At 50.4% G+C, this 15,618-nt stretch overlaps 2 protein-coding genes across 3 annotated transcripts in view; both read left to right on the forward strand.

Moving 5' to 3' along the window:
• TRPV1 (transient receptor potential cation channel subfamily V member 1) overlaps positions 1 to 4,627 on the forward strand; it is a 36,287-nt gene extending 31,660 nt beyond the window's left edge. The window contains exon 16 of the mRNA XM_081028276.1: positions 3,867 to 4,627. Within this exon, the coding sequence (XP_080884402.1) occupies positions 3,867 to 4,039 (173 nt within the window). The 3' untranslated portion in view covers positions 4,040 to 4,627. The remainder of the gene's footprint in view (positions 1 to 3,866) is intronic.
• Positions 4,628 to 10,214: 5,587 nt separating this feature from the next.
• The window catches only part of TRPV3 (transient receptor potential cation channel subfamily V member 3), a gene marked incomplete at its 5' end in the record, with an annotated part of 29,088 nt that continues 23,684 nt past the window's right edge, over positions 10,215 to 15,618 (forward strand). For both annotated transcript variants that reach the window (XM_081028503.1, XM_081028502.1), the window contains one exon: positions 10,215 to 10,333. In XM_081028503.1, the coding sequence (XP_080884629.1) occupies positions 10,215 to 10,333 (119 nt within the window). The remainder of the gene's footprint in view (positions 10,334 to 15,618) is intronic.

A 15,618-nucleotide genomic window follows, 5' to 3' on the forward strand; every position in this document is an offset into this window, starting at 1 on the left:
CTTTTCATGTTCTTATTTGCCATTCATAGATATTCTTTGGAGAAATGCCTATTCAAGCCCTTTGTCCATTTTAGAATTTGTTTTCTGTTGTTGTTGAGTTATAGGAATTCTTTATCTATTCAGAATATTAATCTTTTATCAGATACATGATTTGCAAATATTTTCTCCTATTCCGTGAGTTGTCTTTTTACTTTCTTAATAGAGTCTTTTGATGTATGAAAGTTTTAAATTTTGATGAAGCCCAATTTATCTTTTTCTTTTGTTGCCTGTTCTTTTGATGACTTAGCCAAGAAATCATTGCCAAATCCAATGTCATGGGAACTTAACTCTTGTTTATATCAATTAGCCTTTGGTAAAATTGGTTTCATTATACGTCGTTTCACTTAAACTCACAGAACCCATTGACAGGAAGTTAAGTGAGGACTTAAGAGTACAGAATAGTTTTATATCAGCTTTTTTTAACCTGAAAATGTCAATTTTATAGTCATGTTTAAAGGATATTTTCACTGGATATAGAATTCTGGATTAACAGGTGTTTTTTTTTTTCCTTTTTAAAATTAGAACACTTAAATATTAAACTATGTTTCTATACTGTCTTCCACCATGGTTTCTGATGAAAAATCACCCATTGTTTGCATTGTTGTTTTCTAGTCTGTACTGTGTCTCTTTTTCTCTGGTTGCTTTCAAAATATTCTTTTTATTTTTGTTTTTTAGCAGTTTGATTAAGATGTGCATAAGTATAGTTTTCTTTGGTCTTATCCTGCTTCGGGTTTAGAATCTGCTTAGAATCTCTCTTGGATGTGCATATCAATATGTTTCATCAAACTGGGGAACTATATATATTTTGCTTTAGTCTCCCCATCTTCTCCTTTTGGGACTCCAATTACATGTATGTTAGACCATTTGATATTGTCCCATAGGTGTTTGAGGTTTTGTTCATTTTTTTTCTGTTTCTCAAAGTTGATTATTTCTATTGATCTGTGTTCAAGTTCATTGACCTTTTCTAAACTGCTATTAAGCCCATGCAGTGATGATTACATTTCAAGTATTATGCTATTTGGTTTTAGAACTTCTATTTGGTTCTTTTTTATAGTTTCCATTTCTCTTCTGAGATTCCTTAGGTGTTCCCTCATTAAGACCATATTTTCCTCTAGTTCTTTGAACATATTAATAATAGCTGCTTTAAATTGTCTGCTAAATCTGCTAAATCCAACATCTGGGCCATCTTGGGGTCAGTTTCTATTGATTTTTTTTTTCTGATTGTGTGTCACATTTCCCTGTTTCTTTGCATATTTAGTAACTTTTAATTGTATACTGGGCATTATGGAAAATATATTGTAGAGACATTTGATTGGATTTTTGTTCTACTTGATGGTTCCATTACTGATGAAGCACCTTGAACTTGTGTAGTCTTAGTTTTAAGCCTTATTATGTTAGCTTTGTGGACAGTCCAAGTATGTGCCAATCCCATCAAACTTGTGGGACTCAGCCTCCAAACTTTCCACTGAGGATCTTGTCAGGGCTTGGTTTTAGGCTTTGTTGGGTAGGTTTTGAGTAGATCCTACTCTAGGGCGTGTAAAGTAAGTAGGGCATTTCTGGTATTTTAGGTTTATCCTCAGACTAGAGAAAGAGTGTTAAGAAGGTCTCTCTGCTCTGGCTGGACTGGATCTCCAATATCCCTTAGTACTGCTCAGTTTCTAGCATCTCTGTCCCACTTCCAAACCCATAGCAGCCACTCTCTGGTAAACCTCACGCAGTCTTACCCTGTACAATCACAGCTCAGCTTTCAGCCAAGAACTTGGGGGAAAACTACCCCAAAGACTTCTGAACCACCACCCCTTCCAGCTCCCTTCTTCCTCTTCTTTGTGCCCTATTCTACAGATTCTAACTGCTTCAGCTGCCTAGAACTCTGATCTCTTCTTCCTTAACTCAGAGGCACTGGCACGCTCTTCTTGGACTCCAGCTCAGTGCACCATAGTCAGAGAACTGTCCCTAAACAAAACATCAAGATGATCATGGGACTCACCTTGTGAATTTCACTTCTTTCAGCAATTGCAGTTTTCACTGCCTGTTGCCCTATGCCTGGAAACATAGGGCTTGCATATATCTGCTGCATGTATTTTGTCCAATTTTCTGGTTGTTTACAGCAGAATGGCTAGCCCAGCTCCATCAGAACTGGAAGTGGAAATCTATTTTTATCAAGAGGTTTACTTTTGGAAAACTAGTCAAGGGCCTCATCAGTTTTCCCAAGAGCCTTTGGCAATCCTCTAATTTCCCCACTGTCTCTCTGGAAGCACTCCCTGTGTCATTTTATAATACTTGTTGATGATTTCTTCTCCAATTGTTAACTGGTCTACTTTGTCACAGAGACATTTGAAGATGGCTTTGCATGTGATTTGAGCAGTTTTCCAACATTACTCTTATTGATTTCATGAAATCCCACATCTTTTACAAGATATGCTGTTTCACCTTGAAGTCTATTTGCATTATGTTTGCATGACATTATTGGCTGTTTATGACATTGTACATTCACTGTGATATTAACAAAGACCTTGACCGGGTGGCAGGGATAGACGCATTCATGTTCATTGGGGTAGGGATGGGGGATGGTGAGAGGTTCCCTGATTTCATACTTATACTTACTTAACAAATATTTCCTGAGGATTTTACTTTCCTATACAACTTTGTAACAGTGGAAACTCCAGTATGAATAGTCAGATAATTCAGATAACAAGGACCTCTCCCCATCCACATGGTATGTGTAATTGGGAAAGGGTGAGGGAATGCAAGAAAGGCCAGGAAAGAAAAGCGGTCAGAAGCTGAACTAGGGAGAGCACATGAGGGGGTCTTTGCATCAGGACTGTGGGAAGTGGGCACTGGGAACCCCATACTTCCTTTGAGAACTCTGGAGCTGGAGCTGGGCCAAGCAATCCCTGAGGCTGGGTATCCCCACCACTCATCCAGCCAGAAGATAGTGTCTCAGTGAGCACCTGGCCTGTCTCCCAATGGCACTCTCCTGCTTCTATGCCTGGGTTCCCTGAGGGATCCTCCTTCAGCAATTGGTGCTTAGTGTCAGACTGGGGTTGGGGGCCATGCCAGTGTCAGCCTGTGGGCCTGAGGTAAATACTAGGATCTGGAGAATTCAGCTGGAATGGTCATGGTCAGCCCAACCCCTAAGATTTGGCCAGTGTGGACACCAGCAGAGGGGCATGAACTGTGACCTGAGGGTGGATGGAGGTGTGACCAACCAGAGGGCTTAACTGACCAAGGCTCTGACAAATGGAAGGAGAGACACACAGCTTTGCCTCCTGCCTGTCATTTCTCTGAGGTGGCTGGGGGCTGGAGGTAGCTATGAGGATGACAGCTGGATCCACCTCAGGAGCTTCCTGGAATTACAGGCCACACGTGAGGTCCCCATTAGAGGCTTAGTGTCACCATGGTTCCCTCGGCATGGTTCCCTATATGTTATGTTCTGGTGGAACCTGGACCCCAAATCCTAATTCTTTGGCTGGTTCATCACCCTACACCTGACCTGGTGTGGAGCCACTCATGAGGCAGGCCCCAGTGTTGCTCTGTGGAGACCAGTTCTTCCTCCCACGGAGGAAATGGAGGCAAGACAGGCCAGCAATGGACCCTCATGAGGCCACAAGCAAGTCAGGGTGGGCGAAGGAAGAGAATTTAAGGAGCTGCCAGAGTGGATGAGGCTCCTTGAGCAGCTGAGGGAAGAGGAAATGGAACTGATGTGGGTGCCTCTGGAAGCACTGACATGCCTGGTCTCCTTTTATCTGGAGATTGGGAAGTCCAACAAATCAATGTTTATTATTGTTTTGCTGCATTCAAGGCAGTAATGATGTGTTACCCTTCAGTTTCAGGGAGAAACTGGAAGAACTTTGCCCTGGTCCCCCTTTTAAGAGAAGCAAGTACTCGAGAAAGGCATCCTGCCGAGCCTGAGGAAGTTCATCTAAAGCACTTTGCAGGGTCCCTCAAGCCAGAAGATGCTGAGGTCTTCAAGGATCCTGCTGCTTTCGGGCGGAAATGAGGGACCCCACAGGGGGCTCTCGACACCGTGGGCCTTAGGAAAGCACACTGTCCCTGGGGTCTGTGTAGGGAACACCCGTGCTCTCTCAGCAGCCTGGCTCAGGCTGCGCCTGCCCAGACTGCACTGGGCAAGCTGTGGGAAGCACTGCTGGGTGCGTGGGAAGAGATACTCATCCAACTCTTACTGTCCCCGAGTGGATCTGCCAACAGGAAAGGATCTTGCTTTCAAGGTTTTATTACACACTATGAGTGATAAATCTCTTTGACATATGTGATGCCCCTGTCTTCTTCAATTTTATGTTACTGGGAGTAAATGTAAATGAAGCCCAGGAAAACACCTCTTAGAACACAATGCTTCTTTTGATGTAAAATGCCAAGAGCCCTCTCTGTATTGTACTTACTATCTCCCCTGTCCAGAGCAGTCTGGGGGTGATATCACTTACGCCTCAGAGAAGTTGGGGGAAGCTGGTCCCGTTCCCAGCTCTGCCAGAATCAGGTTTTCTCAGAGTGACTCATCCTACCATGATACATCACAGTTCCAAAAATGTTAACTCTATTGCTCTTCAAATAAAGTATAGAACCATGTCCCAAAGCCATGTGGTAAGAATCTTTCAATGATCTTCCATTTGTAGTGAACATAGACCTGCCCCCCAGCTGTGGCACATACATCCACCTCCATCCATCCTGTCATCCATGAAATAAATAAGCATATATATGTAATGTATACATACACATACATATCTACATGGGTATATATACATATATACATATATAACATAAATGTATAAATATGTGTATATATATATTATATCAAGTGTGAACTTGGTGCCAGTCATTGGGTGTCGCGAATTGGCTCTGTGCGGTTGTGTGAGCGTGTGTATATGCGTGCACATGTGTATGTATGTGTTCTGTGTGTGTGCCTGTGGAGTACCCCGTATGGCTAGGAGCCTCTGGTCACTCTTTAGTTGTTACGCATGGGTGAGGGCACTCCTTGACCATCAGTGGTCTCCAGCCTCCAAGCCCCTGCTCCTGCCGCTGTTCCTGTGGAGACTCTCCTCCCTCCTTCCAAGTCCAACCCAAACACTCTGTCTTCCCTGAACCCATTCCCTTCACCCCTCTCCCCCAGTAGAAGGACTTCCTCCCTCCTTGATAGTCTGAACCCTTTTTGTCTTTACAACCTGCCTGGTGGGGATAGGGTCGCACAGTTCGTGGAGCTGGAACTGCTGTTTCCATGTGTATCTGGTGTGAGTGGGGGGCCGTGGCTCTGATTCTACCTGACGACGTAGCCCCGCTCCCAAGCACAGCAGAGGGGTCCCCTCTTACTCCTTGCTGGTCACAGTATCTACTTTAGGGTGGGAGTTGGGGCCTTTTTAAGCTGCTGCAGCCTGGCCTTTGAGAAAATGTGCTAACACGAGGCAAAATGTCAACACTTGGGGACACCCTTGCCCCCAGGGTTCTCAGGGAATCAGAAGCAAGCTAAGAGGGGTGAAGGGCTCAGTCAGGAGGGGCAATTAACTGAGTAATAGGGAGGATTATGCTTGATCCAAGATTAGGCTTTATTAATTAAATTATTTTTTGATGTCTGATCTTATTAATTTGTTGCTCTTAGAAAATCTCCTTTTTGACTGGACTCAGGCTTACAGGTAGAGCTCTTGGAGAGGACAGCCCACATCTCGTGGTGATCTGTTCCTGGCATTTTTCTTTGGCGACCTCATTCTCTTAGTCAAAAGTTGAGCATATTGTGCGGCCTCTTCCTTATTTTTCTTAGTACGCTGTTTCTTTAGAGCAATACAATCACGTTTGGGTTGGAGGACATGCAGAGTAACAAGATACTGAATCTTGGGTGCTTTGGTCCTCAGTTTCTGACCTTCTTTGTTTAGGGCTTTCTCACAACATATTTGCAGACATCGTCTTTCGAGAGATTGAAAAATTTGTGGGTTTTGCTCGCTCTTTTGGGCCCAAGGTGATGAGGCAGGGTAGTGTCAGCGAGACCAGGGATATCTTTCTCCCCTTTTTGTACAATGACCAATTTGCAAACACTCAGACTGGCATCCACAAGGCAACCCCGAGCAGATCTGCACTTTCATTCTCCAGGCCTCCTTGGTTTGTCACAGGAGTGGCCCCTACTCAGCAGCAGGTGGACACAGCCGTGGATCGACATACCCTGCTTCATAGGGAACCCTTGTTTGTCGTTCCCACCACTGATCGGAACCACATAACCTTTCTATTCTTCATCCAGGGTGTCAGCAGCAATGTCTGTGGCCACATCCTTCTCATAAAAGGTATGAAGTTTGCTTTCATCGTCCATGTCAATGAGTTTCTGGCGGCCCGTGGCTGGGAAAGAGATGTTCAGTTTCATCCTGAAGCAGCCGACCGTCTCTGAGGCACCATGAAAAAGAGACACGATTGGGTTTTAATGTGGGGTTTTGGGACCCCCTTGACTTAAATAGCAAAAGCGGCCCCTTACATCTCCCACACCTGAGGCCTGTTGGCCCCGAAGCCAGGTTTTCTGTCCCTTCCTGGTCACAGGGTCTGCTGTCCCATGGTCAGAAGCCTGCCCCTGCCTCCTACTTCTCTCCAGGCCTGGCAGGTTGTGGTGAGAAGGGGTCAAGGGGCTAGCCCCACGGCCACTGGGGCAGTCCCTGCCGTATCAGTCACCAGTGACTTCCCTGTCAGCAGAGACTTCTTGCTCCATCCCAGTCCCATCTTGCCTGCGGGAACAGGTGTGCAATTCCTGAGTGACGTAGAGACAGGCAGGGCCACCCCAGCCTTGCTCCGCCCCCTTCACAGTTGTGGCTTGAGCTGGAGGGAGGGCACAGAGTCTTCCCTGAGGCCCTGGCCTTGGAGGCAGGTGGCCAGGGCTGTTGCTGAGAGAATGAATTGTTATGACAAAAACAATAATAACTAATAGCTGTCACCATTGATCGAATTCTTTCTGCCCTCTTGGCCTCGTTCTAGCCCTTTCTATGTGTTCTCCCATTTAATCCCCACAGGAACTTGCTAACTTGGCAAGGTGGGTTTATAAAGCACCTCTCATAGATGAAGAAACTGAGGCTGAGGAGAATGACTTGCTCAGGGTCATGCAACCAGAAATGGGTGACGCTGTCTGACATCAAGGCCCGTGTGCGTAATTTCTGGTGGGAGTACTGAATGGGGACCTCTGTCTCTGAAGGGACATGATCCCCTTAGAAGGAGATGGATACCAAGTCTTGGGGTCACCCAGGCCAGTCCTTGGCTGTGGCCTTGCCTCCCAGGGGTCAGAGCAGAATACTTGGCCGTTCATTAGCCCTCCCTCCCCGCCTCCCCACCCCAACAGGATCTCTTTGATTCCTCACAGCAGCCTTGGGAAGTAGGCATTATGATTTCCATTCCCCAGTTGGGGAAACTGAGGCCCATGATAGGAAGCATCTTATACCAGAGAGGGAAGAGTTAGGACCAGAACTTCGGCCTTGGCATCTGCTGCCTCTCCAGGTTCTCCAGGTTCAGGGCGAGTCCACCTGTGGGCGTGGGGGTGACTCAGGCAGGGCACGTGGGCGGGCGGGCACTGTAGCTGTGGCTGGTGGGTGTGGCCTGCCTGGCGCTGAGGGCAGGTGGCCCATCCAGTTCTGCCTCTGAAGCCTCATTCCAGCCATCCCTTTGCCTGCGATGAGAGCCTCCTGCCGCCTCAGCCACAGTCCCTCTGGGGGGCCTTGGGCCCAGGACATGCGGTGATCTCAGAGCCAGGGCAGATACCACCACCCAGATCTCACCAGGTGGGTCTCCATACAGGTAGCCAGTGCCTTTCAAGGCTCCAGGTGAGCCCGGCGAGAGGCCTGAGAGATCTTCTAGGCCATGTCTGCCCCTTGTTGATAGGACTTGGGAGGGAGTGTGGGCCTCTAGCAGGGGAACAAAAGCTATACATGAGCTCTTGGCCACAAAGAGTATGTGAGAGCACAGGTTCTGATGGACCCAGGAACCTTTCCCTGAGGTTTGGGATCTGGGGTTGGGGGCAACTCTTACAGCTACCTGGGGCCAGAGGAGAGGCTTCTGTCTTCCCAGGGATGGGAAGGTCCAGGGATGTGGCTCTCTGGGGCAGGAGTGTGATAAGACTTCAGGATGGGTGAGGTGGCTCCAGAACTTGAGAGGAACACAGCCCAGGCATCCCACAGGTGCTGGGCCAGCAGGCGTGGGGGCTCCCTGTGGCTGTGGGCCTGGTCCATCTCCCAGGAAAGGCCATTCCAGTCAGTGTTAGGGCTTGGGAGAAAAACCTCCCACTTCCCAGGTGAGGAAGCCTGATCGAGAGAGAGAGAGAGAGAGAGAGAGAGAGAGAGAGAGAGAGAGAGAGAGAGAGAGACAGAGAGAGAGACAGAGAGAGACAGAGAGAGACAGAGAGAGAGAGATGCTGGGGCAGCAAGGGAGAACACAGGTGAGAACGTGGGGCATACCGCGTGACTCAGGGAGCTAATTACAGCTGCCACAACCCCAGTCCGGAGTTTTCCTGACCCTCTCCTGCCTCAGCTGCCCAGGACTGCTTCATACTCACAGGCCAGGGCAGAGAGGATGGAGCAGCCAGCTGTCATGGTGAGGGATCCTTGGGGACAATTCAGCCTGTTTCTTAGAAGGGGAAACAGAGGCCCAGAGAGGGGTGGCAGCCATCCCTTTCATCCCTTTCCTTCACTCTTGGCCTTCACTTCTGTGTATCCGGCTGCTTATGATTCTCTCTTAATGGGCTGCTCCACCCGCCTGGCCTTGAGGCCTGTCCTCAGAGCTCCCTGCCTCACTGTGCTGGTACTCCAGGGGCAAAGGCCTCCACTGAATGGCGCCTCCTCTCCCAAGGCTGCTCACTCTGTGTGTGTGTGTGTGTGTGTGTGTGTGTGTGTGTGTGTGTGATGGGGGCTGTCCCATTTCTAAACCTCTCTTCAGTCTGATGACAACCTGCTCCAGATACTTCCTCCAGGAAACTTTCTGATTTGGGGCAGGATCACGAGTGGCCCCAGCTCCACCCCACCCAACGGGGCTCTTCTTACAGAAATACCCCCCCCACCCCCACCTCCATGACTGAGGACTGCTCAAGCTCAGAATGACCCCCATTGACTGCAGAGTCGCCTCCTGCCCACACAACCCCTTCCCCTGACCATCTCATCCTGTATGGCCAGCCCACCCTTTCCCATCCTGATGACCCCCGTAGCAGTCTTCTCCTGGTCCCCTAGCCTCCGGTGTCCCCCATCCCACACACAGCCTGCTCTCTCTAAGGTGGCTGTCTCCTATGTGACCTGAAGCCCTCCCAGGTCACATTACTTGGGGGTCTGCCACGGCTCCTGACTGGTGCTCCAGGTCCTCACAACTTGGCCCAACCTGCTCCTGAACCTCTCACTGCCATGGTGCCCACGAACACCCCTGGCTCTCCAGCCACACTAGCTCCTTGCTACTTGTTCAACTTTCTTGACCTCTGGTCTTTGTTCAGGCTGTTCCCTCTGCCTGGATTGCCCTTCCCCACACAGTCTCCTTGGAAGATGCATCAGACCCTCTTTCCAACATCTCCGTCCCAGCAGGGGATTCAGCCATACTGAGCATCAATAAAGCAGGTCTGGACCGAGAGGCTGCCTCCTCTGCCTCTGGGGGAGTGGGCTCACCTGCTCCTTCCTGGTGGACAGACAGACACGAGGCTGGGTACACTCAGCTTTGTGTGGGTAAGAGAGACAGAGGATCCTTGTGTTAGCTGCAGAGACCACCAGGGAGCTGAGAAATAAAAAAACCGGAGGGCTGAAGCTGTACTATTAGGAGCAGTGTCTAGTGCAAAGGAGGTAGCAAGTCCTGTTCTGTCGGGGAGAGTTCTGAGCGCACAATCTGAGAGGAACACAGAAAGCAGAGCTTATTCTCAGGTGTTCACCCAGAGATTGGTGGGGCTGGAGATGATGTTGTGAGATAGGCTAAGGGCATGGTGGTCTCTACCTGGAAGTTCCGCTGGGCTCTCCTAAGACCCACAGGAGCAGGGCTGCTGGAGCAGGGAGATGGGGAAACTGCAGAGACAGTCTCCCTATTCCTGAGAAGGGTTGGCGGCCTGGAAAGATACAGTGAGCTCCCCATCCTAGGGGGTGTGAATAGGGGCCACGTGGTGCGACAAGGGGGTCTGAATCCCCTGAACCATCTCCATGCCCCCTCAACCTGAATGCCTGTGCTGTGATTATGTTCTAGCCATGAACGACCGCCCCAAGGAGATGGTGCCCCTCATGGGCAGAAAAGCCACCGTCCCCAGTGGGAACGCTGCCATTCTGCAGGAGAAGAGGCCAGCGGAGATTACCCCCACTAAGAAGAGGTAGGATGAGCAGGCTCAGGCCTGGGAGCCGTACGGTGAGGGGCACGGGAGGAGTCCTGCTGCCCACCCTCAGGGAGCCCCTGCCTGGGTGGACCTGAGAGTCTCCGTCTCATCTGTGGTGGCCTGGTGTCTGCCCAACGGCCTATAACTGGGGATGGGTGGGGAAACAACACTGCCAACTCAGAGCTGGGGAGGTCAGTATAACAGCATCAGCGAGGCTCCCTGGAGGGGTCAGGAAACACTGAGGCAGGAACATTCAGGGAGGCTCCTGGGGGAGGCAAGGGATTGCTGGAGCCATCCTTGAGATAAGGAGCAAAAGGCGGGCGGAAGTTCCAGGTGGCCTGGACCCCGCACTGGGTACATTTTTCACACACCTCCACTATGTGCCCAGCCAGGTTATTCACCCTCTCTAACACCCCCTGTGTAATGGGGACACCAGCGATGGCACCAGCTCGTAGGATGGTGGTTGATGGGAGCTGCCATCAAAGTGCTCAGCATGGGGCCTGGCCTGCAGTCAGTGCCCAGCCCACGCTGACGTTGGTTGTGTTTTTGTTGTCTTGAACTTCACCTTCATTGTCATCATCACTCCATAGGATCCCTGGGGACTGGACAGCGTTGGGATGGTTATGACCATTTCCCACTTGGGGACATGGAGGAGGAGGGAGCAGGGAAAGTACTTCTACAGCGTCACACCTGGCCCCTGAGCTGCCTCCACTGCTGTCCCTCCACCCCCTCAGCTTCTTCTGTGTTCCTCAAGATGGAATGCCCTTCCTCCATGCCAGCTGTGCTTCCCTTGGCCCTGGAGTGGCCCCCCTGGTCTAGGTTAGCCCACTTGCCCTGCTTCTTCTGCCCCCATCCCAGACCCACTCTTGGGCCAGAGGTGAGCTTGTTGCTTTCCCTCCTGTTGGTCTGAGTAATGATCACTGAGGTCTTCTGTGCACCAGGCCTGGGGCTGGGTCCAGGCTGGGGAGACTGAGACACAGAGACAAAGAATTCCCACCCCTACTCATAGTCTGGTTGGTGAGAAGGGCACCATAGAGAATGTGAAAATTGCCCCGGTGAGGGTGCACTTGGCAGAGGGCAGGGTCTGAGGAGAAGCAGGTCATTCCGATCCAGGGGTATCTCGGGGCACTTCCTGGAGGAGGTGGTATTACAATGGATCATGGCAGGTGGAGAGGAAGAGAAAGGGCATCTAAGCAGAGGCTGATATCATAATGGGGCCATCTCCGACATGGGCACATCAGAGAAGGAGCCAGGAGAAACAAGCCAAGTTCAGGTGTGAAATGTTGGCTGAGAGGTACCTGTGGAACATCCAGGTAGAAGCTCCATCCTGGAGCATAGGAGAGAAAACTCATTGGACACGGAGATCAGACAGGTCTCAGTGGGGCCATGGGGCAACCTGGCTCTGGGTGAGCTTGTCTGGGTATGAGCAGAGAGATGCTTGAGCGAAGCCACCAAACACAGTCCTCCTGATTCTCTTCCCCTTTCCCTCCCTCTCATGTCACCAGGGGAAGTTTGGACGTCAGGGAAAGACTGAGGACACGTTTCAGGAAAATCCCAGGTTCTTCCTGCAGTCAAGTTGTCTTTTTTGAGCCTATCCCTGTTCATGAACTTAGCCCCAGGCTTCACTGTGCCTATGACCTTGACCAGTCAAGGATCTGGTGTAAGGTGTGGCTTTTGTCTCAGGAAGTGGTGGCTCCTTCTCCTTCCCAAGGGCTCTTTGAAGGCCTTCATGTGCCTACTCCTCCCAATACCCTGAAGGTTTGGGAATCTCCCTTGGAACTGAGTATAGGACTCAGGTCTAGAAAGGAAAAGAAAAGTGAAGAAAAAATTATGTGTAAATAAGGAAGGCAATTCTGACCACTAAAGAAATAGATAGAATTGAAGGCACCAAGAAATCTTGGGGAGAGATTTTTCCTGAACTATCATACAACTCCCCATGCGTAGGTGTCACTGTGACCCTCTTATTGGGCCCTAGGAAAGGTGATGCCCTGGGACAGAGACGCCCCCTGCCCCCCATGAGAGCTGTGGAAGAGTCCTTGGGCATTTCTTGGGACAAAGCAGGTGAGATAGGCTCCTCCCTAGCCCTGGAGCTGCTCAGGGATAGTTCTTTGCCTTCAAAGAGATGGAAATGCAGGAGAAACGTGCACACCTGTCTGTTTACCTGAGTTAACAACACCCAGATGGTGTCCTTTGGTCTGGGCCAAAGGTAAGGCTAAACAAACAGCATGTATGGCAGGTCAGGAGCCAGGATGTCACAAGACCTTGCTTGCCACCTGCTGTTGATGGCAGGTAAGAGGTGACATGTACAGTTGCAAGTAGGGCAGACATGGGACAGGCCCTCATGGTCCAGCAGCTCTCGCACCAGGAGTTAGGTCCTGGCCCACAGTCGGGTCTTCTCTGGCCTGGCTCTCACCACTCTCCTTCGCAGCTCCCAAAGACTTCCTTCCTCAGCCACAGCCCTCACCTTCCTGCCAGGGAGGCTTCTCTCGTGTTGCTCTCTCTGCTTCCAGGCTTTTCCCAAACCGCAGGTCCATTTTAAGACCCAGATCAAATCCCACCCTGACAGAGCACAGAGCCTTGCCTGACCCCTCTCCTCGGCTGGAAGGACCGTCTCCTTCGTTGAGCCCCTATAGCCTCTCTGAAAAGGTAGCGTAGTTATTAGGATGATGTCTTAGCTCTGGTTGAAATCTCTGAGGACAGGGTCTCTGGAAAGGTCATCTCTTCCCTTCTTGTCGCCACATTTCCTACACAGAGCATGTGAGTATAGCATAGGAGTATTCGTAGTTTTTGAGTAAGTGGGTGAGTCAGTGAGAGAGCAGGCAAGACAGAGAGAGAAGGAGTGGGTGAGTTGATGAGTAAGCAGCCCTGTGGCTCAGCAGTCCCTCAGCACGAGTGAGGACACTTCACGATGAGATAAGGGCATGCTTCTTCTCCTCCCTCGGGCCCTCAGTCTCCAGTCTCCAGGCCCAGAGTGGACAGATGCTCTCATCATTTGGTTTCCTGAATCATTCATCTTTTTAAAAAAAATTTTATTGGGGAATATTGGGGGACAGTGTGTTTCTCCAGTGCCCATCAGTTCCAAGTTGTTGTCCTTCAATCTAGTTGTGGAGGGCACAGCTCAGCTCCAAGTCCAGTTGCTGTTTTCAGTCTTTAGTTGCAGGGGGCGCAGCCCACCATCCCTTGTGGGAATTGAACTGGCAACCTTGTTGTTAAGAGCTTACACTCTAACTAACTGAGCCATCCAGCCACCCCTTCGGAAGCTGAGCAGCAGCTCGTTGTCTTTAATCTAGTTTTGGAGGGCGCAGCTCACCGGCTCATGTGGGAATCGAACCAGCAACCCTGTTGTTCAGAGCTCACGCTCTAACCAACTGAGCCATCCTGCCGCCCCTCCAGGACTATTCTTGAGACTCCCATGGGCTCTGGCAGGAGGCCCTGAGAAGGAGGGGCTGTGGCAGAGAGTCAGAGGACCCCTCCTCAGCTTCTTGTGCAAGACTGGGAGTGAGAAGTGAGGGCTTTGGGCAACTGAGAGCCCAGTGGGAGTCACTTGAGGGATACAACCTCCCAACAACATTTACAGTGTAAGGTTGTATTGGTCTGTTTGCCTATTGGTCTAGACCACCTGTCTTTCCATCTAGTCCCCTATTTACTCACCCAACTACTAATTCCTCAGCCACTCTTCCTTTCCTTCCCTTCCTTTTCCTATTCCTTCCTTCCTTTCATCCTTCCCTCCCTCCCTCCCTCCCTCCCTCCCTCCCTCCCTCCCTCCCTCCCTCCTTCCCTCCTTCCTTCCTTCCTTCCTTCCTTCCTTCCTTCCTTCCTTCCTTCCTTCCTTCCTTGCGCCCATCCATCCATCCATCCATCCATCCATCCATCCTTCCATCCTTCCATTCATTGTCTATCCATCTATTCATCTATCCACTCATCTATCCATCTACACCACCAGCCATTATTCTTTTCACTCATTTACCTTCCACTCATCACCTATCCATCCCTCTGCTCAGCCATTTAGTTAGGTCTTCTGAATGTCAGGACCAGTGTTGTGTTCTGGTGAATCAAGGACGATGCAATTGTAGTTTTTGCCGTTGAGGAACTTACAAATATAGCTGAAGTAGAGTGTTATCTAGAACTTATAAGTATAGCTGAAGTAGAGTGTTATCTAGAGTGAGAAAAGCAATGGCCTCACTGTGCTATGCCGTGGTCTAATCCTTGGGGCCAGTTCTGACCAACCCACTAGAACAGTAGCTCTGTGAGAGGATAGAGTTTGCCCACTTGTTCACCACTCTATCTCCAGCCCCTAGAACAGTGTCTGGCACGTTATAGGTACTCAATAAATATTTGTTGAGTAAATGTACTACTAAGGAGCCCAGACAGGGGAGCTCTGGGTGACTGTTGCAGGGGAGGGGTGATCAGACTGCATGCCCCCGGATGCCCCTTCCAGCTGGCCGGTCCATAAGTGCATGATCCCAGGCCTGCCCTGCTCCAGAGTCCAGGCCTTAGGGATCATCTGGCCCAGCCATTCTCCATCCAGGTGAGGACATTTGACCCGGAGATGGCAAGTGACCACCTGGAGCCACACAGGAGGCAGAGGCAGACTAGAACTCAGGCCTCAGGCTCCCAGACAGGAGTTTATTCCTTTGTCTTCTCTTTTGGGAGAAGGATTTGATTTTAGGTCAGGTAAGAAAATTCCTCTTGAAGGCCAGGCGGCAGGAAGGTGGGGGCCGATGTGTCAGCCAGCACTGCCTCCCACCCCACTTAGGCCCATTTCTGGATTGGCGGAGCCTTTCAGGCTTGTCTGTGCCTGGAAGAGAGGAGAGGGATTCCCCTGGCAAGGCCTGCGGCTGCCTACTGTCCGCCTGCCCTCAGGAGGTGGCTGTGTTAAGTGGCCTCTCTCTGTGGAGCTGGTTTGCTGGAAGCAGATCCAGAGGGCTGAGGGGAGAGCAGAGCAGCTCAGAGAGCGGTGTGAGCTGCGAGCCTGGACATCAGGAGTCAGTTTCTCTGACTAACTTGGGGGTGACTGTGGACGAGCTGCTTCTTCATACTAGGCCTTAGTTTCCCCATATGTAGAATGGGATCACGATTCCTCTCCTGCTGCCTTCCCTTCTGAACTTGATATGGTTGGGACTGAACTTGGGAGCCCTCCTGTGGTCTTGTGAGGAAGGGAGGGACTCGTTGATCCTTCTGGGCCTGGGAAGGCGGCTGGCAGCCAAGGTGCTTAGGAGAGAGAGGCCTGCTGGTCAGGAGGCCAGTGCCCGGGCCAGTTCGCAGAGCCAGTTCGCAGAGCC

Source organism: Rhinolophus hipposideros (assembly GCF_964194185.1).
Source record: "Rhinolophus hipposideros genome assembly, chromosome: 20".
NCBI lineage: Eukaryota > Metazoa > Chordata > Mammalia > Chiroptera > Rhinolophidae > Rhinolophus > Rhinolophus hipposideros.